The sequence below is a fragment of the Microcaecilia unicolor genome, chromosome 3 (assembly GCF_901765095.1).
Source record: "Microcaecilia unicolor chromosome 3, aMicUni1.1, whole genome shotgun sequence".
NCBI lineage: Eukaryota > Metazoa > Chordata > Amphibia > Gymnophiona > Siphonopidae > Microcaecilia > Microcaecilia unicolor.
This window is the reverse complement of record NC_044033.1, coordinates 64,109,035-64,135,427: the sequence shown is the minus strand read 5'-3', so window position 1 is coordinate 64,135,427 and position 26,393 is coordinate 64,109,035. Positions and strand designations below refer to the sequence as shown.

The 26,393-nt window shown below is 40.4% G+C and overlaps 1 protein-coding gene across 2 annotated transcripts in view; it reads right to left on the bottom strand.

The window, feature by feature from the left end:
• Positions 1-10,238: 10,238 nt before the first annotated feature.
• The window catches only part of RAB3GAP2 (RAB3 GTPase activating non-catalytic protein subunit 2), a 284,414-nt gene continuing 268,259 nt past the window's right edge, over positions 10,239-26,393 (bottom strand). For both annotated transcript variants that reach the window (XM_030196010.1, XM_030196011.1), the window contains exons 34-35: positions 18,335-18,493; positions 10,239-13,175 (exon numbers count right to left, since the gene is read on the bottom strand). In XM_030196010.1, the coding sequence (XP_030051870.1) occupies positions 13,026-13,175; positions 18,335-18,493 (309 nt within the window). In that variant the 3' untranslated portion in view covers positions 10,239-13,025. The remainder of the gene's footprint in view (positions 13,176-18,334; positions 18,494-26,393) is intronic.

Genomic DNA, 26,393 nt, shown 5'->3' with positions numbered 1-26,393 from the left:
TTTGCTGTTGAGACAGACATGGGGGAAGCCTCTGCTTGCCCTGGGATTGGTAGCATGGAATGTTGCTGTTAGTTGGGTTTCTGCCAGGTACTTATGACCTGGATTGGCCACTGTTGGAAGCAGGACACTGGGCTAGCTGCACCCTTGGTCTGACCCAGTATGGCTATTATTATCCTGTTATGACAGAGCCATGGATAGTCACACTGCCCCCTAAGGTTGATCCTGTATGACCAGCTTCACCATTTTTCCTACAAAAAAATAAAAAAACACTGCCTTGGTGATAAGCAGAGAGGATCTTTAGCTGTGAAGTGATGATGGGAAAACCAGAGAGCAACTGGGGTCTCTGCACCAGGAATGAAATTAAGCAAAACTACTTGGGCTCTTTGGTCTTCACCTGCTGACTCACTTCTTTCTTTCTACTACCTGATGCCTAGGTGGAAAGCAGAAATCTCTTGGTGGACGGGTCTGCTGATTTTAAGGAGACAAGATTCCTCCTTAAACGGCAAGTCAAGGGTATCAACTAGGTTGTGACCTATATTATTTCCTGAGTCATACTGCCTAAAAACCAAATTCTCTCTCTTCAGAAACGTTAACTGTGACGTTCAGCAATTAGCTTCTGTGGTTGCTGTGATGCTTGTCCAAAGGGCTGTAGTCTCTGTTTCTGTAGCCCGTAGGACCAAATGCCTTTCACTGAGGCTCTTTCCTTTCCTTGTGTATGTCTTATAGCTGTTTATGGGAGCTGGAGAATCATACAGGAATGCAAAGAAAAATAAAGCACTCCTTTTAAAAATAAGAAAAGCTGTCTGGGCTTACCCTATGCCTTGCTCTTTGCATGTTTCTTCAAAAGCAGTGGGGTCCTACCATCCTCTCATGAATGCAACATGTAGATCACTGAGTAGGAGGTAGTGTACACTTTCAAACTTAGATTAAGTTAAAAAAATGCCAAAATCCCACCAATTTCTGCAGATAATTGAAATATTAAAATACTGTTGCCGTTATATAAGTTGTAGCTTAGATAGGTCCTTAACTACACTCCCTAACTCTAGAGACAAATAAAACCCCATTTATCTATTATCTCTTTCCCACAAGAGTCACAGTATATGGCAAACATTATCTGTTGGCAGCATGCAGATCACCACCTTCTCAGTCGTTCATTTTCTGACTAGTTCTGGGTTTAGGTAGTGCTTCCTTTTTTGTCTGGTTACTGCCAGATCACCTTATTTTCAGTCAGGCATCTTCTGACCAGTTCTGGAGTTTTGGTAGTGCTTGATTTTCTTGTCAAGAGTGGTACAAATATTTTAATAAAGAGAAAAAAAAACCCTGCTACATCCAATTGCAGTCTCTTGCATAAACTGGTTCCTAGATCATGCCCCACCATCCCCTGCAAAGGCCTGTCAAATAACTTATTCCCTGGTTCACAGCAGACCTCAATCAGAATAAGTTGGAAGAATACTGCAATAGAAATGGCAAAAATTGACATTACAGTCTGATTGAAATGACTACATGTCACCTGAGCAGGCAAACAATTTACCTAAAGAACTATTTAAAACATTATGGGACCCTTTTAAAAGCAGTGCTAAAAAGTGCCTTTACCACACCCTTACCTTCTCATGCGCTAAAGCCTGTTATGGTGCAGCAGTACAATGGCCGATTTTTATAATAATGGCCATGCAATATTGTTGCCATTACCGCATGACCATTAAAAAAGATGTGTGACATAAGGGCTTGTGTACTAATTAGTTAGCATGCAGCAATGTAGCTGGTTAGTGAAGGCCACAAAATTATCTCGAGCACCGAGCTTCAGTCATAGAAACAGAAAATTATGACCTATCCAGTCTGCCCATCCATTCCATCTAGTTTCCCTGTCACTCCCTTAGAGATCCTATGTACTTGTCCCAAGCTCTCTTGAATTCAGATACTGATTTAGTCTCCACCAGGAGGCAGTTCCACAAATTCACCACCCTTTCCATGAAGTAGTGTTTCCTCAGGTTGCTTCTGAGTCTATCCCCTTTCACTATCCTATGCCAGAGCTTCCTTTCAGTTGAAAGTTACTCACCTCATGTGCATTTATACCACATAAGTATTTAAATCTCTCTAGCATATCTCTCCTCTCCTGCCTTTCTTCCAAAGCATACATATATTGAGATTTGTCTTTCCCAATACTCTTTATGATGAAGGCCATTGATCATTTTAGTAGTCGCCCTCTGGACCAACTCCTTCGTGTTTATATCTTTTTGAAGGTGCAGTCTCCCAGCATTGTACACAATATTGTAAATGAGTTCTCACCAGAGTATTATACAGGGGCAACATCGCCCTCTTTTTTTTTTTTTTCTACTGGCCATTCCACTCCCTATGCACCTAACATCCTTCTAGCTTTCGCCTTCACCTTTTGTTACCTGTTTGGCCACCTTAAGATTATCATATACGATCATACCCAAGTCCCGCTCCTCTTTCATGTACAAAAGTTCTTCACCCCATAAACTGTATGGTTCCCTCAGTGTTTTGCAGCCCAAATGTACGACTTTGCATTTTTAATATTAAATCTAAGCTGCCAAATTCCAGACCATTCCCCTAGCTTTGCAAAGTTCATTCTCATGTTATCCACACCATCAGGGGTGTCTACCCTAGTGCAGATTTTGGTATCATCCGCAAGCATACTAAACAGACAATAAACACTATAATAGTCTATATATCATGGAAAATGAAGACATTGGAAAAGGACATTTTTGAGAAACATTTTAGATTCTGCACAATGTGCTAATGTCTTTTCAAGATCTTACCAATACTCTTTGTCAAATTCCTTGGACAGACAAGGTTGTTATCCTTGATATTAATCCTTCAAAGACTACTCTCAGAATTTCTCAACCTCTTTTAATACAGTCTAAGGATAACATCTGTCAAGAAAAAGAGGTAGAGAAATCACAAAATTTTTATCACTAGCTGAATTCAAAAAATGATTTCAAATTTCAATTACATTATAATCTGGAATGTATCCCCTGCCGGACATTCTAATATCAAAAAGCTTTGCAGACTTTGTTATAGCCATAGATTGAAATCTGACAGACTATTAAATGATTGCATTTGCAAAGCTTTCACTTCCTACACTCCTCCCCAGGAATTCTATTCAATGGGTAAATCTCTCTTATCTGCACCCTTCTCCACTCCTAACTCCAGACACTGTTCCTTTTATCGTGCTGCACCATATGCCTGGATTAGACTTCCTGAGCCAGTATGTCAAGCTCCATCTCTGGCTGTCTTCAAATCTAGGCTAAAAGTCCACCTGTTTCATGTCGCTTTTAACTCCTAACCCTTACTCACTTGTTCAGCACCCATTTATATCATTCCCACCTTTGTAATTCCCTTGTCTGTCCTATTTAGATTGTAAGCTCTCCTGAGTAGGGGCTGTCTCTTTATGTCTAGTAGCGCTATAGAAATAAGTGGTAGTATTAAATTACTGGAAAACAATATCTACCAGCTAGTCAGTTTTTAAGATGGAGGTTATGCTCCACTGTGGAAGAAATTGGAAATTCCTAGAAATGACTCTAGTAATGTAATTTGTGGCACATTATAAGAAATTGTCAGCCTAGCTTTCCATCCTCACACAGCTGCAGAAGGAAATGAGACATCTTTCGTTTGGTTGCCTTTATGATTTCACTCCAGGTATTAGGTCAGACTTGATCATGGTATGATCACTCTTTCGCAGTGGACCCAACACAGTTACCTTTCATACTATGCCCTGCATTCCACTAAGAACTAGATCCAGTTGCTCCAAGAAGCAATCATTTATTACGTCTAGGAATTTTACCTCCCTAGTGCTCCCTGATTTAACATTTATCCAGTCAACATTGTGGTAATTGAAATCAAAATACTTCACCAAATCTGCTGGCCTCTATTCAGTCCTGGCTTCGCACTAATTGCCATATTCTGAATCCTACTAAGTAAGACTACAGCCTGTTGGGTGACTGGCACTCACCCCTCCCCTCCCCTCTCCTATCGGACATTCCCATTCCTCTTGTCTCCCATTTCTACTACCTAGGAGTAATCCTGGACTACAATCTATCTGTTACTCATCACATTTTTCCCTTGTCTGTGCCTCATTCTCATCTGTGTGTCAAAAATAGACACTATCTTGATGCTTAGTCCCTAAAGATACTCCTTCACACTCTTCTGGTTATATGATTAGACTATTATAATATCATTTACTCAGGCCTCCCCCAGTATTCTATTCGCCATCTTCAGACAATCCAGAACACAGCAGTTCTCATTTTCTCTCATGCTTCTAGATTTGTCCATATCACTTCCCTTTTAATTCAGCAACACTGACTCCCTGTCCTTTCTTGCATTCAATATAAAGTCTTCATCCTCACTCACAAATTATTTTACACTGCCACTCCTTATTTTTCCTTTATTCTCACTCTCTACACCCTTCGTTCCCTTAAACCCACCGTCTACTATACCTAATAAATACCTTCTACTCTCTACTTCCTCCCTTAATTAATCTCCGCACAACAATTATTGTACCTGACATCCAGGACTAACTGTACTAACAAAACTATGTAAGCCACTTTGAGCCTGCAAATAGGTGGGAAAATGTGGGATACAAATGCAATAAATAAATAAAAATAACAATATCTGGCTTAGAATTCCTCCATTAAAAGAGGCATACTATGAAACAACTCACATCTAAGCCACCTCCTGGCCAGCTTTCTCTTTTTGAAACTTCCTTCCTTCCCCCACTCATTTGGAGCATTCCTGCTCTAAATTTAAAAACCTACCTCTTTGAAATGGCCTGTTCCATTCAGTTAGACCCGAGCAGACTGTCAAGGATCCACTGACCTTGTGATTAGCTGTACTTCCTTTTTTTCTTTTTCTTTAAAATTAGCGTTTTTAACTTTTCTTTGTTTTTATTTTATTGTAAGTTGTTTTGTCACTTTTTTTTCTAAAAAGCAATCTATCAAGTTTAATAAATCAAATCAAGGCAGACCCTTAGCAGTAGTACAATTAGACTGTTGCCAAGTGTCAAATGGGTGCCATTTTGCACCCGAGAGAGGGCAGGAGCAGAGGGGATCACTCCTGCCCCATCCCTTTAGATAATCAGGTATGGCCCCCAGGTAAATCTCAGAGGTTCTTGAGGTTAGGAGCATCAAAAATTTTCACAAATAGATGGAAGTGCTGAGGTAAAGAGGATCAGAATGTGAGGGTATCGGAATAATCAGGGACTAGGATTGGGTCATCTTAACAGCCACAACCTGGAAGTTATGTGGGTGTCAACACCACATAGCTAAGTGGCTAAAGACAGGACAGCCTTTTGTGCCTATCTGGCTGCTCAGCTATGCAAGCACTGGCACTGAATACGGCCTATGCTTGCATAGCTATAAAATTGCTCTTTATAGGTTTTCTGGGTTTTGCATTGAAGGGTAGCATGGTGACAGAATGCCCATAGTAGAGGCCAACCTAATTTCAGTTTAGGTTGTGGCCGAAAATGCCTGTGTGTTTTCAGCTGAAATTGAAACTCCCCATCCCCTGACACCAGTAGTCCCTTCCCAGTCTAGTGGCCTCTCCAGGGGCAGGAATGAAGCCCACGCATTTTGCCTCTTGCGCTGCTCTAATGGAAATCGCTGCCAAGTCTTGGCAGCCATTTCCATCAAAGTAGTGCACAGGGCAGGAATGAATGGAGTTCGTTCCCTGAGCGTAGTTTTTCAGGACGCCCATGGCACACCCATGGCCACATCCCCTTTTTGACTGCACTTATTAGAATTTGTGTGCACCAGATTACAGAATACACTGAGCGAGTTACGCATGTAACTTCTAATTAATGTCAATTAGTGCTGATAATTGCTTAACATCCAATTCACAGAGCTGATTACGTAATTAACTAATTAAGTTATGTGCACTGTTATAGAATATGCCTGGATTTCCATTTGGAATTTTTAGCGCGATATATAGAATTGAGGAGATGGTTGGATAAGGACTTTGATGGAAACACTGAGGCCTTAACCCATTCATCTGTGCAGATGATGTTACAATCAAATTCCCTTCCAACATGCCTTGACTGAAATAACTAATGAAATCAATAATGGCCTGAACATCATGGACAAACTCATTCCAACTGAAAAAACACACTGCCTTATCTTCTCATCCCAACATAACAACTACAAACCCGCAACAATAAACACCCCAGGACATGCACTCCCTATCTCACACAGCTTTAAAAAACTTGGAGTCACAATGAACCGCAACCTCACTCTCGAGAGCCAAGTAAAAAAAACGTAATAAAGAAAATGTTCTACGCAATGTGGAAACTCAAACGAATAAAACCTTTCTTCCCAAGGGATACCTTTCGTAAACTAATGCAATCAATAGTCCTAAGCCATGCAGACTACTGCAACGGAATCTATGCAGGATGTAAAGAACAAATCACAAAAAAAACTCCAGACCACCCAAAACACAGCAGCCAGACTGATATGTTTTTGCCCTGGAATGGCAATGCCATAACACGTTTGTGTAAGCCACATTGAGCCTACAAATAGGTGGGAAAATGTGGGATACAAGTGCAATAAATAAATAAATATATGATAAAACATGATTCGAAAGCACTAAATCCCTTTGAGAAAAACTGCATTGGCTCCCAACCAAAGAACGAATCATTTTCAAAATCTGCACATTGGTCCACAAAATCATCTACGGCATAGTCCCAGGATACATGACAGACCTCACAGATCTACCAAATAGAAACAAACTCGGATCAGCACGATCATACCTAAACCTACATTACCCAAACTGCAAAAGGCTAAAATATAAAACAACTTATGCATCTAGCTTCTCCTACCTATGCGCACAACTATGGAATGGACTCCCGTATGCAGTGAAAACAATACATGATCACCTAAACTTCAGGAAATTATTAAAAATCCACCTCTTCAAAAAAGCATATCCCACCGATCAACATAAACCCCCACACCCAGCAACACAACATAATCAATGATCGTACTGGACAATTTACTATCCTCCTTCCCCTCAACCCCTAACCTCTGATTCACTTCTACCTCTTTTGACCACAACATAATCTTGTATTTATTATCAACCGAAACAGCAAACGCCGTTGCGGTACTTTGTAAGCCACATTGAGCCTGCAAACAGGTGGGAAATGTGGGATATAAATGTAATAAAAAAATAAATTTTCTTAATGTTTGTTGTATTGATACTGGCATTTACAACATTTTGTTTTGCCAATGTGCTATAATTTGAGGCACTAGCAAGGTTCCTTGGGCTTTCAATGTACTTCAAGATCCCAAAATCCCATTAAACCCTGGATCTGCAGACTGAAATACAGAGATAGACTAAACATTTTATAAAAAAATAAAATAATTTAAAGAAATTTACAACCAATCTCTTTCTTAGACCACAATTAGCAAGGGGGGGGGGGGGTAGAGATTAATAGATGAGATCCAAAAAATAAAACACAAAATTATAAGTAAATGGCCTCCCACCCTGTTCTTTTTTTTCCTTAATCAGTTTCTAACTATCATTCCAACAGTCTATTTACCAATTTCTTCATATGCAAAAATGTTCAAAGTTGTACTGGTTCAAAACATATTTATTGCCCAAGAATCAAATTAGGCATTTGCAGGGATATGCCAGTAAGAATGTTGCTCCTAGTGCCCTCATCTCTTCCCTAAGAGCAAGAAATAATTTCCTTCTGTCTTATGTTGTCTTTGTCACATCAGGGAAAATCCATATTCTATGACCACAAAAAGTTTTTAATAGATTCTTAAAGTATAACTTCATTACTGAATTTAGATTCTGTTCAAATACGAATGATACTATTAAAGTCTGTCGCGTTGTTACTTCTGACAAAGATTCTTCAAGCAGAGCAGAAATCTCCTGAATTCCTGGCCCAGGATCCTGAACTTGAGGCAAACTCTCAGGTCCCAATGGCTCTGTTCCACTTCGAGGAGACAATATATTTTGTTGAATGGGGGAATAGCAGGAGGATATTGAAGAACTTTTTTTTTTTTTTTAAATAATAGCTTTTATTGGAAAAAAAAAAACCCCGCTGAACACAGCATGTCATAATCCAACATTAGACATCTCATCAACTGGAAACGGATTAGCTTACTAACATAATGAACTTCCTAGCAGTACCCTAAGCTATTCCATAAATACCCTCTTCCCAACCCACCACCCTACCCCCTCTCCCACCCCCTCTCATGCGAGGGAGGAGTACGGACAAGAAGACCACTTCACATAACTGTCCCACACTTTGATACAATACCAAATGTCCAGTTTGCATGGCTGTCAATTTAGACATCAGATGTATAGAGTCCAATCTCCACACTACTACTGCAAGACTTGGCAGTGCAGTTTGCTTCCAGGCCATGATATTAAAGAATTTCTACTAGGTATTTTTTAAAGAAGTCCATCACATTTATTCCTGTAGCCATAGGAAAATTCAGTACTCTTAGATTTAGACGCCTGTTGTAGTTTTCTATTTTCTGACATGTCATAAGTTTGTCTTTAACCAATACGTCAGTAATAGATTTTAAATTTTCAACCTCTCTTTGAGTCTGTAAAGCTTGGTTCACTGAATCTTGTTTAACTTTTTTTAATGACAAAGTTAAAGCATCTATTTTACTCACAAGAAGAGGTGTATCTTGAGCTGATTTAGTAACTGCAGTTGTTAATTTTTGAATTGCCCTCCAAATAGACTCCAAGCTCATTTCCTCTGCGGCTTCCTCTGCCGACCAAGGCCTTGCTGAAACCAACTCACGATTCAGTTGGGCCTTCCTCTTTACCCCGAAGGTATGCAGGACATGGTGGTGGATTAAGCTCTGGAGAAGATAAAGATGTCTCAGTCCCCACTAGCGCCGAGAGCAAGTCTGAACTATCACATAAATTTCAGATAGAATTCACTCCTAAGGTGCTATGGGAAAGAATAGCAGGAGAACATAGTGGGTGTTCAAACTAGGAGCCAGAGTCAGCAGAGGTCCAGTAGTTGAGTATCTGGATCATTTGAAGAAAGCACCTCTGTGGAGTTAAAGTCAAGGACAAGGCTCCAGTATTGGTGGTTAAAAACTCTGTAAAGGCCGATTAGTCTTCAGCACTAGCTCAGTTCCCTTGTGAAGAATTACCTGTTGTATATTATTTTAGAAACCTGTACCATAAATCTTGAACAGAAGAAAGTGTAACAGTAGCTGTAATGCATCCTGTGTTTCTATTTAGGATAGTGTTGCAGACAGAGGGCTATATTAGGGAGGCAAGGGGTTTTGTATGTATAGTTTATTTTTGTACCAGAGAAACACTGATGCAGGTAGTCTGTGTTGACAGATTCACTTGAGGTACCAGCGAACATTTTGGTACTGATATCTTTACCCTAAGCAGTGTGTTCTGCCCCATGATCTTTTCTCTTCAGCACTGTAATCTGCAGTATTATGGTATGCTTTCTGTGCTGCACTTCTAACTGCAGGACTAGAGGATCTCTCACTCATGAATATCCTTCTGTTTTCCTAGATAAGGAATGTATTTGGCCACTTTTGCCTGCTCCTGTGACTCTGAACTTTTCTTACCTGTTTCACTGGTCCTAGTAGACAGTCGAGCACATTTTTCACAAGGTAGTATGATGCAGACTCAAGCATCACAAACACCAATCATAACTGTTTACGCTGACCACTATCTTAGCCGGTAATGAAACTCAGGCTTGCTGTCGGGCATGAAAAAGCATCCAGTAGCGCTACAGAAATGATAAGTAGTAGTAATCAATGATGAAAGGAGAGCAAAGAAAAAAAGGGGCAATTGAGAGTGGTCTTTGTACCTTAAATGTACTGTTTATGGCAGTTTCTTGTACTATGTAACATGTTTTGATTTAATAAAATTTGCTTGAAAAAAAGGGGTGAATGCAATAAAACATTAAAAAATTCAAAAGCTGAAAATATGTCAGCAACCATGTCTTTTCATTGAGAGAAACAGACTGAAGGGAAGCGTGAGGCAAGCAGAAGCTCCAAGAGTTAGTGCTTGTCAAGAGAAAAAGATGGCTACACCTCAATGAGCATAGTTGTCTCTTTGTGCCAGGCACCGTTGCTAATTTTCATGGCAATTTTTCTACACAGGGCAATTGAATCTACAGAAAAAATGCATACAAAAAGATGTTAACTTGCAGATAGCTTCTATCCCAGCTTTTACGGAGAGATTATCTTCATTTTTTTTGTATTTTAAAATACAATACACCCACACATAGAAAGGAATGCAAAGCTACTTTTAATGAAACCGTACTTTGGAACAAATTATGTCCTTCCACCGGGCTTAGCACAAGCTTTGTAAATACTAGTGTCTCTTAGACAATGATACAAAATCAAAACAGGAAAGGCTGCACAATACCTTGCATATACTGCAAGGATAAAATGAAGTACCCATAAAGCAAGAAATTGTGAAGTAAAAGCGGCAAAGAATTTACCACGGTGGCTAAGATTTGCACTAACCTGGGCAACTAAACTCTGGCGGCTTCCCCCTTACGTTTCTATTCCAGGGACTGAGACCAAGGCAAGTGGTGAAATACAGAACACTACAAAGACCAGCATCACCTTCTTAACATAGCTGAGTTCATACATATAGTGAGTGTGCTCCAACTCCTGTTCTTCTAATGATGTCAGACAAATCTATGGGTTCTAGAGTAGGAATGTAACAGACTTACATTCCTACTCAGACACAGGAAGAATGAAACATATGGCCTAGTTCAGATTTACCCTAAGCCTGCTTTATGATGACACAAAGAACCTCATGGCACAATATTTTATATGAACTATTAATTTTCATAGAATTTATTATATGAACTATACATTAGTTATCATAGGATAAGGTAAACTTGAACTTTCAGAATTTAATTTTTTATTCTCAATTTATATTACATTCTTCACAATCTCTAAATGCATTTAACTATTAACAATTCCAATGGCAGGTTAACCCAGTGCTTCCATGGCAGTGATGCGATGCCACAGGGGAAAGTAGAGGTCAATTTTTGCAGCTCTGGTGAGCTGGTGCTGCTAGGGAGAGCGCGCTCACATTCCCCAACTGAAGAGGGCATCATGGGGACTGTATATTAACAGCATCTACTAAGTAGACTTATCCCTGTGGCCCCTGGCCCAGGAATATCACTGCAATGGCTGGGTTGCACAGGAAAGCATGTAACATGAGGACAAACTCCGAGTGGCAGTAAACCAAGGCTCATGGTACAGCAGCACCAGCTGAAGTTGGTTCAAACTGAGCCGGAAGCTCAAACAAAAAGAGCTAACTGCTGGGCTAAAAAAGAAACCATAACAGGAATTCTAACTCTAACATCTGTGTGATAAGTTGTCAAAATAAGGCCAAGGCTTAGGTACTATACAGCAAATATACATCTAACTATTGATATTTTGTTTACCATTAATCCATGTCAACAAAGTAAATTCATTTTGATTTTATCTTCCTACAACATACGAGTTTAAAAATCACACATTTCATTAAAAACATAATTGCCTCTTTGATATTACTGAGATTTCTGTGTGCTGCTGTCTTCCTTCAGGACACAGATAAAAGCTGAGATGAACACAGAGATTTCTGGGGAGGATTCAGCTACTTACATTAACATAGAGTTTTTATTTTATTATGTATTTGGTGGGAAAAATGAGGAATAGCTCCTGCTTCTTACCGGAAACACATACATAGAACAAATGTGTTATGGGTCACAATCACAGTCTGCTGTTGTACAGTATCACCACTAGATTCTGATTTGTTTTAACTTAAAATTCAGGACCTCAGCTACTTAGAAGGCCACATTATGGTGGTGGCTGTTTGCAGCATACGTTTATAGTGCAACCATAAAAATATTTGTTGCATATGTTCATTGCCTAACAAGAGACCTGAAAAAAATAAGTCCAAGAATACAGTACTGAGAAACAAAGAGAAATATACCCTACTGCTTATACATTTGGCTTGAAGATGAAGCAATCTGTATGTGTTTGCAGTTAACTGTTTATCCTTACACATTCATTGTCATTTACACCTGTGCATAGCCGCTCAGCATTTTTCACAAAGTTGCTGGAAAGATAAACACGTTCTGCATACAGTTTGCTTAGGGTAACATGCGTTCCAAGATTCCTGGCACAAACTGGCTCCCCCTCCCCCGCTCAGATATGAGATCAGGAGCTACACATGTAGAGTGGGTAGGAATGATGCAGTCTCATTTCAGCACTCAAATTCCAGTCCCATCCTCTACAATTACATCTGTGCTTACTGTTACCATTAATGTTAACATTACTATATGCACAGATGTGCAATTTGTTTGATTTTTTTTCAAGAAATTGAACTACAAGCCCATGATGACAGAAAACCCAGGACCAGCACAGCCTTTTCCTCCAGATATTGAATTATATGGTAACCTGAATACTAGAAAGCTCAAGGTCATAAAAGGCAAACTGAACACCACCTTGTTTTGACCCATTGCACATAGGGATTTATTCCAGTTTTTAAAATAAATGCACAGCCAAAGCCATACCAACATCTAGTAATCTGAATGCATGTGCCCAAGCCAGCAGCCCAAATCTAGAGTTTGGGAACTCATCAGGCTGCAACCACCAGGTGTCTTGTACTGCCAGAAAACATAGGATGGAGTATTTCACTACTGCTGAATGGCAGATACAGCGCGTTAGCAAAGAGCCAAGAAGATATAAAGCAGAGTCATGAGCAACACATCAAGCTACTTTTTACGTCAAGGAATTAGAATAAAATGGATGTTAAAAGTTGGCTACATTACAAATACTCGAGTAAGAAATAAATAATACAGCATTTGCATATGAGGCTTTCATGTTCAATAATATGCTTTGGAATTCAGATGGGATGATCATAATCTTTTAATATCAAGTGCATTTCATTTTCTTTTAACAAAAGCCACAAGGAGTTAGTCTTCCTTTCCTTGAGCCTGGCTTTGTAGGATGGGGTGGAAAATGACCATGAACTACTTGTGTTCCAGTTGGCCTGAAGTGCTGACACTATTGTCATGAAGGGGACATTGCTTCCACAGCTTCTATCAAGTGCAAAGCCAGACCATACTGGCCGTGGTTTTCTGGCAGGAGTTCTATCACTTTATCCACTAACTTCCCTGTTGTCCCAATTGACACTTCTGTATTTTTAAGGTCTTGAGGATCCTACAAATTAAAAAAAAAATAAAATCAAAACTTTCATGAAAATGTTGAACAAATTTCTTATATTAATTTGATCACATGCACAGCTATATATAATATGATAAAAATATACATTTTATTGGGGGTGGGCAATGATTAAGAATTTTAATCACAATTAATCGTGCTATTAAAACCAACATGTATTTGGAGCCATAAAGTGTAATTCCAACAAAATGTAATACTGAAACTGAAGTGAAAACCAATACTTTAATGGTACGTAACTTAAACTTTCAAAACTGTCAATGTCTTTACAAAATGTAATACTGAAACCAAAGTGAAAATCAATGTTACTGTAATACATTTTCAGAACTGTTGTATACCTCTAAATAGTTACAAAAATTTTTTTTTTAAGTATAGGAACATCATTACATGCAACAAGAAAAGGCAAAGTGAACACTTCATAGTCTTCGCACTACACTGAGATAAATACATAGAAGATGTCCAAAATTACCCCCTCCCCCATCAACACTCAACCAAATTCTGCATCATAGATGCCTGCCTACCCTCTCACCCCAGCCCCCCTCCTCCCCCCAAGTCCATGCTCTCAGCCTGCATAAGCCCCAATGGAACCAACAATAATACCTAAAATCGGTAGGAACAAATATACAAGCATAAACAAAAAAAGCGCTGCAGAAGCTCAAAACAGCAACCATGTCTGGGCTAAATCCCATCATTCTCCAGTTTCAAATATCTCAGCCACATACTACTGAGGCCAAGTTCTATTTTGAAGTGTTGTTCACACAGCCATCCCAGTTTTACTCTCATATGAAAGAGTTTAGGTGAGTGTTGATGCTTCCACTGCTGCACAATGGCCACTTGAGGCTGGGGCTGTATTGGGAGAGAGGGAGGGAAAGGGGTATGGCTGGAGTTCTGCTGGAGTGGGGGAGGGGGAGAAGAGAAGTGCCAGGACCTTCAGGGAAAGACTTTTTGGTTACAGTGCTATACTCCTTTCTCTCCCTCTCTCCCAATACAGCCCCAGCCCCAATTTTCCCTCCCATATAATGAATGCTATATAATTGGTCTCCCTTCTCACACTGCCAGGATTACGTAACCTTTGCCTCCTCTCCTTCCCCTCCAATTTACAATACTAACACATTATTTCATATTAGTGCAGGCTAAACAGAATAGCATGTGCTTAAATGAAACCAAAATGCACACTATTCTATGAGACATGCAGGTGTTACTTCTCATGATAACATTTCTATATAGCAAACAGCAATACATTTTGGCTCCTATGCCAACAAAACAGGAGAACTCAGCCTCACAGATCTCTCATGAGATTCTGGGGAAAAAAAGTTTTTGATAAAAGGATTCTAGCCAGAGAAATCCCTTTAGCAATCTGTACACGCTATCACAAATCTGAGAAAACTTCCCTCCTCCTTTTCTCCAGCATTTAAAGATATTAATTAAAAAATTAAATGCAGATGTTTATGCATTACTGAGGAAATCTTTCCATGTAAAGTTTCTTGAAACCTCTCTTGCTATTATAAATCTGAGTAAAGCAGGAAGCACTCTGTGTGTATCCTTAACAACAGCCCAAACATACATCACAGTAGAAGAGGCAAAAAAAAAAGCCTAGAAACAGGCAAGCTGATATTTATGTTAGAGATCCAGCTTGTACAGCTGTGGCTCTGCACTGTACATACATAGACCTGTATGCATTAAGCGTTTTTCCCACAAAGGGGAAAACTATTTAGCACACCAGGGTCTGAAAGATGAAGTTTGGTCCCAATGAGTCAACTTTCTCTTTACTACGCTTACTCACTAAAGCGTAAGCCAATACGAGGAGCAAATGACAAATATGATGCTAAGCCGCTTACCTCCTGGGCTAAAGCTAACAGCTTTTGGAGGGAAGAAGAAACTGACAGTTCTGTAACAACTTTACAAACAAAAGACAATCGCCATCTACTGGCCAATTAAGTACATGTCATTAGTAAAATAATTAGGAAACATACATGTCATCAGTAAAATAATACAGTTCATAGGCTTAGATACCCACTGTTTTGTCACAACCAGTGAGAAAACATGGCAGCATCGCGTTTTTACAATAATGCACCTGACCCGCCGAGGTTTTTCCTCCCTTGTAAAATTGTTACTAAAAAATTTGAAAAATAAAAATCTAAACAATATATACATTTTCTGAGCAGAATCTATTATTTTGTTGAGTGTGTATCCATGTTTTTGCTTTTAGTGGGTTTTTCACTTTTCCATCCTTGGTTAAGTGCAATAATTTAGGCAGCATTCTCCAGGCTAACATCACTTCCCTTCCCATTTCATAAAATCTTGAGGAGACAGATGTTGAAACCTAAGTACCACATCTGAAGAAACCAATACAGAACTGTTAAAATAATTTATCCTTTCTCTAGCCTTAGAAATAAGCAAAATCAGGGGAACAGTATATAGATGAGATCTGAGCCCCAATGAACTGTAAAGGCATCTGCTAATAGTTTAAATTTTGCAAGGCATTTGGAGAAATAACAGGATACTTTCTTATTGTTATTTGATGCAAGCAAGGCTATTTGAGTGTCCCCTTGTGAAATAACCTCATCATTGAGTTACTGGGTTTCAAATATTGGCTGAGCTTGAATATAAGGGTTTCTGGTGTCCTAGAAGACAGATGGTGTAAGAAATATTTTCTGTGAAACTACCCAAGCATAAGCATCTTGGTAGAGTCTTAAAGATCCTGATCCTCTCTTTTTGTTTACCTAAAACACTGTTGCTTGCTTGTCTGTACCAGGACTCTTGAGCATTAACCATAATGTTTTCAATATATTAAAAATTACTCTACAAGGTTTATATGTAGTTTTCTTTTATGACCAGTACTCCTGGCTGTAGAGATCCATTATATGTGCTTCCCATCTTAGGCTGGATGCATCTGTCATAAGAGTTTGAGGTTGGTGAAACAAACTAAATTTTTAGTAGAAGTGAATGGTTCTGCCATCCCACAAGAGACATAATGAGAAGATTTGTTATTCTGCCAAGAAATGGCAAAAATTGTTGAGCATGTTGGTTCTACTGGGACATCAGCTCCTATTGTGCTTCTCCAATACGAAGTTGAGCAGCTACCATGGGACTTAGAAGCACCATCACAAAAAAAGCCAAAACATATATATTTTGCTGCTGATGGTGCAAATTAAGTTGGTTACTTCATTTGCTCCTTGTTGAGGCAGGAAATCCTTCTCTGGCTTTGTGTTTATATTTGTGCCTCTAAATTTTAATATGTGAGGAGTCATGCTAGATTTCTAGAAGTTGATGATCAATTCAATGGACTGTAACATCTACTAGGGGAAAGCACCAAGACTGGGTCTCCTGAAGTAAATGATTCAATATGAGCCAAATTGTCTTGTTGGAGTCTAAAACCTTTTTGTTTGCTTTGGTGTGTACCCAAGGCTGTGGCTTTGCCTTTGCTTGCTATTTGTCCCTGTTATGTGGTCTCTGCTATGGATATGGATGTAAATAAGGCTGATATCTTTCATTTAAGTTGTAGTACTGCCTTTCATACTGTGCAGGCTGCATTCTTCTGGAGACTGATGGTAGCTGTGGACAGAATCTGTAAAGTGGAGCAGCTGTTCTTTATTACATACAGAGTCTCCTTCATATCTGTCACTTTCTCATGTATGTCTTTACGTAAACCAGCAGCACTTAGCCAGGTGGGTCTATGTGCACCAACAGCCATGCTCAGCCGGTTTGTTTTGCACATGTCCTCTGCCTGCTGTATCAAGGGTAGGAAACAATTCAGGTCTGCTTCAAGATCATTTTCTAGGTCTCAGATTTTCTCTATGCAGGAATACATAAAATGGACAAGCATATAGTGAGCTTCCATCCTGGTAGTCAGCATTGCTCCCTGAAAAACTTTCCCCTCAGTACTGAGCAACCTGATGTATTTACCTGATATGGCATTTGAATGTTTTGCTCTTTTTAACATTGACCAATGTTGGAGATGAACCTTTTTATATGGTTTGGTGCTGCCAGAAGCCTAGATTCATAATCTGTCTTCCTAAATATAGATGCTTTAGATAGTATGGTCTGCCACATTCTAGTTTTCACCAGTTGATACGGATATCACTTCCTTGGGGACACTGAAATTATTTAATAAATTCAACACATTCGCTCTGTTCTGCTTCTTCTTGAATCTTCCTCCAAAAACTACTGGACAAACCTTGGTATGACCGAGATATTTACTCCTGTGTGGTTGAGGAAATGGGCTGAACAGTATGCCTGTGGATAGTTCCTCTTCTGAGCAAGAGGATTAGGAACAGTAGAACCAGTTCTGATTCATAAGCCTTCCTGAATATACAGAGCCCCCTGGATCAGTGTTTCTCAATCCACTCCTTGGAGCAGCCAAAACCAGCTGGATTTTCAGGATATCCAGAATGAATTGCATAAGAGAGGTCTGCCTTCACTCCCTCCACTGTTAGCAGAACTCTCTCATGCATGTTCATTTTGTAGGCTCTGGCCTACAAAAAAAAAAGCTATTCAGCATTTTATATGCCTGTTATGCAACAGCTTCACAGACTCTCTTCATAGGTAGATGGGAAAAAGAACTTTTAATGAACATGGTCACTAGAAACTGAGGCAGATAAGTTCAGTCTTGTATGGGCCCAATGTTGGATACAAGCTGACCTTCTCTTACATGAGCATGCAGTTGTGGAATGCATTACCTACAGCCCTGAGAACCATTGACGAAATAACTAACTTTCACAAATCTTTGAAGACACATCTCTTCAATAAGGCCTACAAAGAGAACCCATAGCCTTACAAAACTACCTCACCAACCCACCCAGCTATTAACATCCACCATCTATACTATCCTACCCAACACCTTCCTTCTCTCGTCCCTTTCTTAATTTCTGTATATTACTAATTGTATCTGATATCCTGGAATGACTATGTCATAACAAAACTCTGTAAGCCACATTGAGCCTGCAAATAGATGGGAAAATGTGGGATACAAATGCAATAAATAAAATTCTTCATTTAATTTCTAATACATCTTATAGCACAATCTATAAAGATTTAGATGCATTTTCCCAAGCCACAGAGAAAAAAAACACTTTATAATGGTGGCTAATCTTTGCTTCAGTTTAGATACTTCCTAAAGACTTTAGCTTGTGTATACTTACCATGGCTTTGAGCCAGGTGCAGAGTGTTGGAGGAAGCCTGGCAAGCAGCTCCATGCCCTCTTTTGTCTGTGTGTGCAGCAATGCATATGACAGCCGCTGTCCTGTCAGCACCAGCAACTGGGATGCAAGGACTTCTTTGTCATGCACTTGGAGAATAGCCTAAAAAACAAACACAGGCTGCTGACAGCACCAGGGAGAACTGCTGACCAGGTAAGAACTTAAACCATTCTATCCTAGGAAATCTGCTCTTTCACTTTATTTCCTCTGTTAAAAGTTCAGTCTATAAAATATAGTTCTTCCTTGGTCAGAAGAGTCTCAGCATGTAATCAAGCAATACCACTCTTTTCAGAATGCAAGCAAAATTATTCAAGCAGTCTGTTCACAAAACAAATATTGTGTTTATGAAACGCACTGTAGAAAAGCACTCTTCAGAAACAATCCTCAACAGTGAACACCAGCACAAGCAAGAAATTATAGCTACAGCTAGAGAAGAGCAATCCCACTACTTTTGCTTACTAAACGAATTCCTTCAGCCTTCCAAAATCCACAGCACAGTTTTTCAATACCGCCATAGTCCCATATCTACGATAGTCTGTGGACTCGCCTTATAATAGCAAACTTTCTGAGCAACACAATTGTTTGGGGTTTTTTTTGTGTGGGAATGGGGTGATAGGGACTGCTTGGCCCAGCAGGGGTTTTTTTTCATATTCTATTTTATGCACAAACAAAATACAAGTGATAACTTTGTTCATGAGATGTACTGTGACAATTCAGTTTAATGCAAAAATGTGTACCATAGTGTCCACAAATCAATGGACCACCCCCTACTCCACCTGCATAGCAGTTTCTTTTTCTTTTTTTAATGTTTTATTTATTCAAAGGTAAGTCAGTACAATGCAACAAAAAAAACAAGATACCATATTCATTCTATAATACTTACCTTATATAAATAAAGGTTAATATCTCCCCCTCCAAGCAAATTATAATATCCACAATGAAGTCAGGGTCATGAGTAAACCTATACACGCTCAGACAAATGTGAAAACAAAATAGAAAAACAAAGTTGGGACTATGATCTAAGAGGTATGGGCAGCTGCCCTCCAAGTCGTATAAATGTCCCAGGTATTATGATGAGATATAATACTGCTATGTTTAAGAGCCATAAGTTGGGCCATCAAGCAGTAATAATCCAGGTTTTTAAAAACAGTCTCAAGTGGTGGAACAGCAGACTGTTTCCAAAGTTGTGCTAATACTGTCTTAGCCGCTGTGAAGAGATGCATCACCAAAGAGTGTATTTCTCTTGGGATATCAGCAACCTTATCCTTATGATGCAGTAAGCAACAGTCAGCATGAAGTGGATAAATGACTGGCAGAAAGGAGAAACAGGGGTGATATGATACAGACGTTCAAATATTTGAAAGGTATTAATCCACAAACGAACCTTTTCCAGAGATGCAAAGGCGATAGAACGAGAGGACATGAAATGAGATTGAAGGGGGGCAGACTCAAGAAAAATGTCAGGAAGTATTTTTTCACGGAGAGAGTTGTGGATGCTTGGAATGCCCTCCCGCGGGAGGTGGTGGAAATGAAAACGGTAACGGAATTCAAACATGCGTGGGATAAGCATAAAGGAATCCTGTTCAGAAGGAATGGATCCTCAGGAGCTTAGTCGAGATCGGGTGGCAGAGCCGGTGGTGGGAGGCGGGGCTGGTGGTTGGGAGGCAGGTATAGTGCTGGGCAGACTTATACGGTCTGTGCCAGAGCCGGTGGTGGGAGATGGGACTGGTGGTTATGAGTTATCTTGTTGGGCAGACTAGATGGACCGTGCAGGTCTTTTTCTGCCGTCATCTACTATGTTACTATGTGTTACGTTCTTGAAGCAGTGCTGTCCACAAAATTTGTACTGCTGGACATGCCCACCAAACATGGATAAAGGAACCTCGCTCACCACTGTTGCGGCAACATAGTGGCGAACTAGTTTTATAAATCCAAAACAGTCTCACTGGAGTATACCGCCACGGATTAAAAAAAAAAATCTTATAGCCATTCTCAATCATGGGGGTAGCAATAGAAACCTTAAACAGATAATGAAAAACTTTATCCCATTCTTTAGGGTCATAAGTACAGGACAGGAGTGTTTCCCACTTAGTAATATATTTATTTATACCCCACAATTTCCCACCACTGGCAGGCTCAATGTGGCTTACAACATTTAGTTAACATTTCTGAACAGGTGTCTCATCTTTCAATAATGCTTTATAAAGCCTGGAGACCCCCCACCTTTTCCCCATGCCCAAGTTCATGGCTAATTCTATGGAAGTTTCCACTAAGGAGAGATTATTCCTAGCCATATGTAGTAGAAAATCTCTAAGTTGCATATATTGAAAAAAAATCATATTCATCCTGAAATTCAGTAAAAGGAAGACGTTCACCCTCAACCCAAATCTGTCTCAATTGCAGACCTTGCAGAAAGATAAAATGCACTAGTATCACCACTTTTAAGCATTCCTAGATGGTCAAGGGGAACATATCAGAGGTGTTATTAAAATGTAAATAATCTCATAAGTTTTCTAATTGCTGCAAGTTCACCAGGTCATCCAACAAAGCATCATTCAGACGCCAGGGGGCAGAGGCACTAAGCACCAAATGAACTGGAATGGGAGCATGGTCAGACCAAGTATGTCCACAACATGGACATACTTGCGTAATAATGAGTTTCCCAACCAAACATCCAATCTGGAGTGTCATGCATGAGAGAATAAAAAGTATAATCTTTCTCACTGCCATGCACCTCCCTTCATATATCATGCAGGCCCCATTGTGTGACAAACAAGCATAAGCGAGCGTGATCTTTCCTGGCATAAGTGACCCTCACAGTCGAGTTATCTAGACTTGAGTTAAAAGTAATTCAAATCACCTCCTATCAAGAGCATACCCTCTATATTTTTGCCAAAATATCTGATATGTGGACAAAAAATAGCCCTTGATTTTGGTTAGAGACATAGGGAGTGAGGGTGTTAGCACAAGCCCTCTAATTTCAACTACTATAAGGAAAAAATCATCCATCTTTATTTAATTTTCTTACAAATGCTCCAAAGATGGGCACTGTCATTTTGGAGCGGACATGACTGGAGACTAGACGCACCGCAGCTTATTTCGCTGTATTAGTGAGTAAAAACTCATGCTTCGTCAAAAGATGCATCTCTTGGATACAGTACATCCACCCCCAAGCATGTAGCTTCTTTAAAAAGCAGATGATGCTTGTATGGTATATTCAGTCCCTTACCATTAAGGGACATACAGGTCAGTTCCAGCTGAAGACCTCAGGCATATTCAAGATAGGGCAGCATTGCCCAACCTCACAAACACACACATAAAAGCCCCATGAAGAAATCCCCATGACCCAATCTGATACGATAAAAGTAATAAACAACCCCCATCCTCCTCCACCCACCCTCCAATCTCTTTCCTCCCCCACCTTCTAGAATCCTGCCATTGAAGACAGAAATGAATGCCCTAAAAGGCATGGGCATATGGGAGAGGATGAACCATACCTCGAACCCTATTATATAATATAGGATAATACTTCTTCAGGTTATCCCAAGTTTGATAAAGGACCCATTCACATCACCAGAACATGACCAAACGGAAACACTCTAACATAACAAATATAAAGTCTCAGAACCAGAAGACCCAAGGTTCCCTAAAGATTCATGGACTCCACCAAGAATGAAAACAATGTACTCATTGTGAATTTTGCAACACAAAACCAGTAGGAACTCCTGAAGCACCTCATGTTCCCTTATCAGCGAATGAAAGTGAGCCCGACTCCTGGCGGGTCAGACACCCCCTGCCTTGGGTGACCGCTCCATTTGGGTCACAAGGCACGGGGCTTCAGGGTGCCAGAATGTAAAGATTTATCCGGTGATGATGAAAAGGACTGGGGGTCCAAATCTGGGAACGGGGGTCTTGCTTCTGACAATCATCAGAACTTGCAGTTTCCCTTCCCAATAAAATGTTATCACAAACAGGTGTTGCCAGCAACAGTTGAGGCCTTTATTCCTCAAATATTGAAAGGTCTCAACTCATTCTGGCGGCATAGCGTCAGTGCTGCCAAGTCTTGGTATACCTCGATGGAGTAGGTATCTCAAATAATGGGGGATTTCGCTCAGGCCATATGTAATACAGCTTCTTTAGTTTTATAATATATAAAGCAGGTGATTATATCCCAAGGAAGATTCACCTTTGGGCGATTAGTGACTCAATGTGCCCTCTCAAGTTTTATATGACCCAGGGGTACAGTCTGATTTCCTTCTGAAAGAAGCATGCTAGCCGCTCTCTGGACCGCTAATTCTTAGTTGTTATAGTCTACTGTTTCAGGGAACCCACAAATTTGAATGTTAGAGCAGAGACTCTGGTTTTCTAAGTCCTCAACTTTATCTTTTAATAGAAGATGGTCCGTTTGAGGAGTTGAGAAAGATGTTTCCAGTTTAATAATGGCCTCTTGTTGCTCTTCCAACCTCATTCCTTCCACCTTCCAGCCTAACTCGCTAATCTCTCAGTGGAGAGCTCCTCCCATTCCGCCTTGATATCTCGTTTGATTTCGTGAAGGAGCTCACGGAACTCTGTCATTGGCTCCAGTACATAAGCAGTTATGGTCAATTGCTCCTGCTCTCGTTCGGCACCCTGTGTTTGTATGAGGGCAGGATCGCCATCCACCGACACCATGTTTGCTACTGCCACAAGGAAAGTTTGCGATTGCAGTCTGTAGGCAAATTCCTTGAGACTGGATCTCTAAGTTGCAACATTTCTCCTAGAAAGTTAGAGAACTCAACTGTTTCAGGCTATGCTAATGAAAATGCCAAATTCTACAGGATGACTGGGATAAACTGATGATTTAAAGTAGGGCATCCGGAGCTAAAAGCTCTGATATCAATCTTGGCTCATGTCATCATGCCCTCCTCTGCCCAGCAGTTTCTTAACTTCTTTTAGCCTTTCAGATCAATTAATTAAAACAGCCTCTATGGTTATAACACCATCATCCTTCATTTACAACTATTCAGAGCTTTTACTTCATTCTCAACATCTCCCACCTTGCACAGCTGCAACGGAGGCCACTATAAAACCAACTTACTTACCTGCAGGGCAGGTGTCTCTTTGGAGAGCAAAATACAATCCTCACAATTTGATATCATGGCATCTAATGAAACTCACATAGATAAGGCTCTCTAGCATAGTGAAGCTTTTTAGAGGCCTTTGAATGGTCTGTCTCCTGTCTCACATTGTCATGCAGGACCTCCCCAGTCACTGAAATAGTGAGCTTAGGAGATATCTTCCAGATGAGGTAGAAGACTATTGAGGCCTTGTAGCCTTCTATCCACAGAGAACTATTGCTACTGGTAAATAACTTGGCTTTCTCTGAATACTAACAGGATAAAAGTCCTCACAATTGGGACTCTATAGCTATACACAGTCTGCAACAAAAAAAAGGGAGAATAAACCAACAGGGACTGCCAACAGATAAATCTCATTCCTTCCAATCAATAATTCAATGTGAGTATATGGACTAATGCCCATGTCACAGCTCTACAAATTTAGAGGCTAACCTTAAGCAGGCTTCTGATGCGCTATAGCGCTGGCCTTGTGAACCTTGAGCATAAGCAAAGATGCAGTCTGCTGGGCAAACTGAGGAGTGTATGTCTGGCAACAGCAGTACCAGGTTTATCAGGATCAAAATAAATAAAAAAACTGGGTAGACCTGGGCTTTAGTCTGCTCCAAGCACAAAGTTAAGGCTCTTTTGCAATACAAGGTGCTGAGGTCTTCATGGCTATAAATCCCTCTCTTAGTTATCTGTGAACACAAATGGTACTGAGAGGGTTCATGATAGGGCCCAAGGCACTGCAATTGTTAGTATCTGTACCAGGCACGATCTTGTTGCACTGCCTGCATTTTTTTAAAAGAGCTTTTGGGAGGCAGCCTTCTTCTGCAACTGCCGCTATGAAAGCAAATGACTCACTTTTGAAAAGTCAGACCTGGAGGGTTCACCAAGCACCTGAAAAGGAGGGTGAGGGAGGCATAATGTTAAAAAGAAAGAAAATGTAAGAGATGGTCAAAAACTCTAGTAATGGACACTAGTGGGGAGAGATTCACATACAATGAGTTCTGAGTAAAAAGAGTGGAGAGCGGGTACATCTTACCAGCTCTGAAAAAAATCAAAGACTGAAGAGGTCCTACATGATAAGGCAGGGTAAGGAAAGATGTATCCACCACTCAAAGGTTTCTAGAAATTTTAATTAAACTGAAGAGGCCTATTTGCATAGACACTGTTGGAATTACATCATTCAGTCATGGGAAAGAAAAGAGTATGCAAGCTGAAATGTCCTTCCACACTCTGCTGAGAACAAGAAAATTCTCAGTACCAACCTGCATCTGTGAAATATTGCTGCCAGATGAAGGAGGACAATTGGGTTGTACATCAAATGAACTGAGCCAAATAACTCAATGGTTTTAAGAACCAATTGAGTCATATATATTTTATAACTTGTAGGGTTTAGCTTCCTAATAGAGCTAGGTTTGTAAGTTGGCCTCTTTGAAAATTTTCACTGAACTCCTAAATTTAGGAGCCTAAAAAGCAGGTGGCAACAGGGGCACATTTAGGTCAAGAAAAATACAATACAGTACAAAATTTATATTCTGTTATATACCATCCAAAATCGATGCAGATTACAAAATAAAAACTGGTCCATCACTAGGAAGAATACAAAAAAACATAATAGATGCGCTTTTAGCAATTTATGAAAACGTAAATATGGTTCTATTAATCTCAACTTCAAAGGAAGGGAGTTTCAACACTGTACTGAGCAATAAACAAAGTCAGAACTATGATAGAACTTATAATTCACGTTTCCAGGGCTTTTTTTTGTACCAGTACACACCGGTATGGCGTACCGGCACCTTTTTTTTCCCCCGGCGAGTCCTGCACCCTTCCTCTCACTCCCCTTCTTACTTATTAGGGACTCGTCAGCGCGGACGGACGGTGCAGCAATTGAGAGAGGCTGCCAGCATCGGAGCTTCCTTCTGTGAGTCCCGCCTGTGCGGAAACAGGAAGTTGAAGCAAAGTAGGCGTGACTCACAGAGGGAAGCCCCGACGCTGGCAGCCTTTGTTTATCGCTTCACTGGCTGGCAGGCAGTGGAGGAGGAGGATGGGCTGGGGGAAGCAGAATCGCTGGATATAGATGAGAGGTGAGGGCAGGGGAGAGAGGAGAATTGCTGGACATGGATGAGAGGGGAGAGAGGAGAATCATTGGACATGGATGGGAAGAGAGGGCAGAGAACAGAGAAATGCTGGACATGGATGGGAGGGGAGAGCATGGAAGAGAGAATCGCTGGACCTGGATGGGAGGGGAGAGCAGGGAAGAGAGGAGAATTGCTGGACATGGATGGGAGGGAAAGGCAGGGGAGAGAAGAGAATCGCTGGACATGGATGGGAGGGGAGGGCAGGGAAGTTAGATACCTAACTTAAGGTGAAAAGTTTAGGAACAGAGTTTTTTTTTTAAATATTTGCCTCATCATGTTTACAGAGACCCAGTGACTACCTACCAGAGAAGGAATAATAAAATTGTGCATTATCTAGTGGTTCACAAGTGAACACACACACAAAAAAGGCATTTTATTTCCTTTTCTTCCACAGTATGGGCAAAAGGAGAGTAAAGAAACTGATCCACCTCCCTCAATCAGGTTTCCATTCTGTTGTTGGCCTGATGGATTCTCATGTTACTCAAGTCAGGGCTGAAGGACAAAGGTAGGGAACTACCCCACTTGAAGTACAGTTAATGGGAGAACCCAGAAACTTACAGAGGACTGGATATGACAGCCCAGACTTGCAAGACTATCCCTTGCCCCCAGCCATAGCCTCAGGTGCAGAGTTCCGTAGTGATGGTGGCAGAACCTTCATCATGCTACTGCAGAAGGGGGAGACATCAAATTGAATGTGGCTTGAGCAGGAGAATTCCCGAGAGGCTGATGACTTCTGTGGTGGATTTAAAGAATGAGGGACAG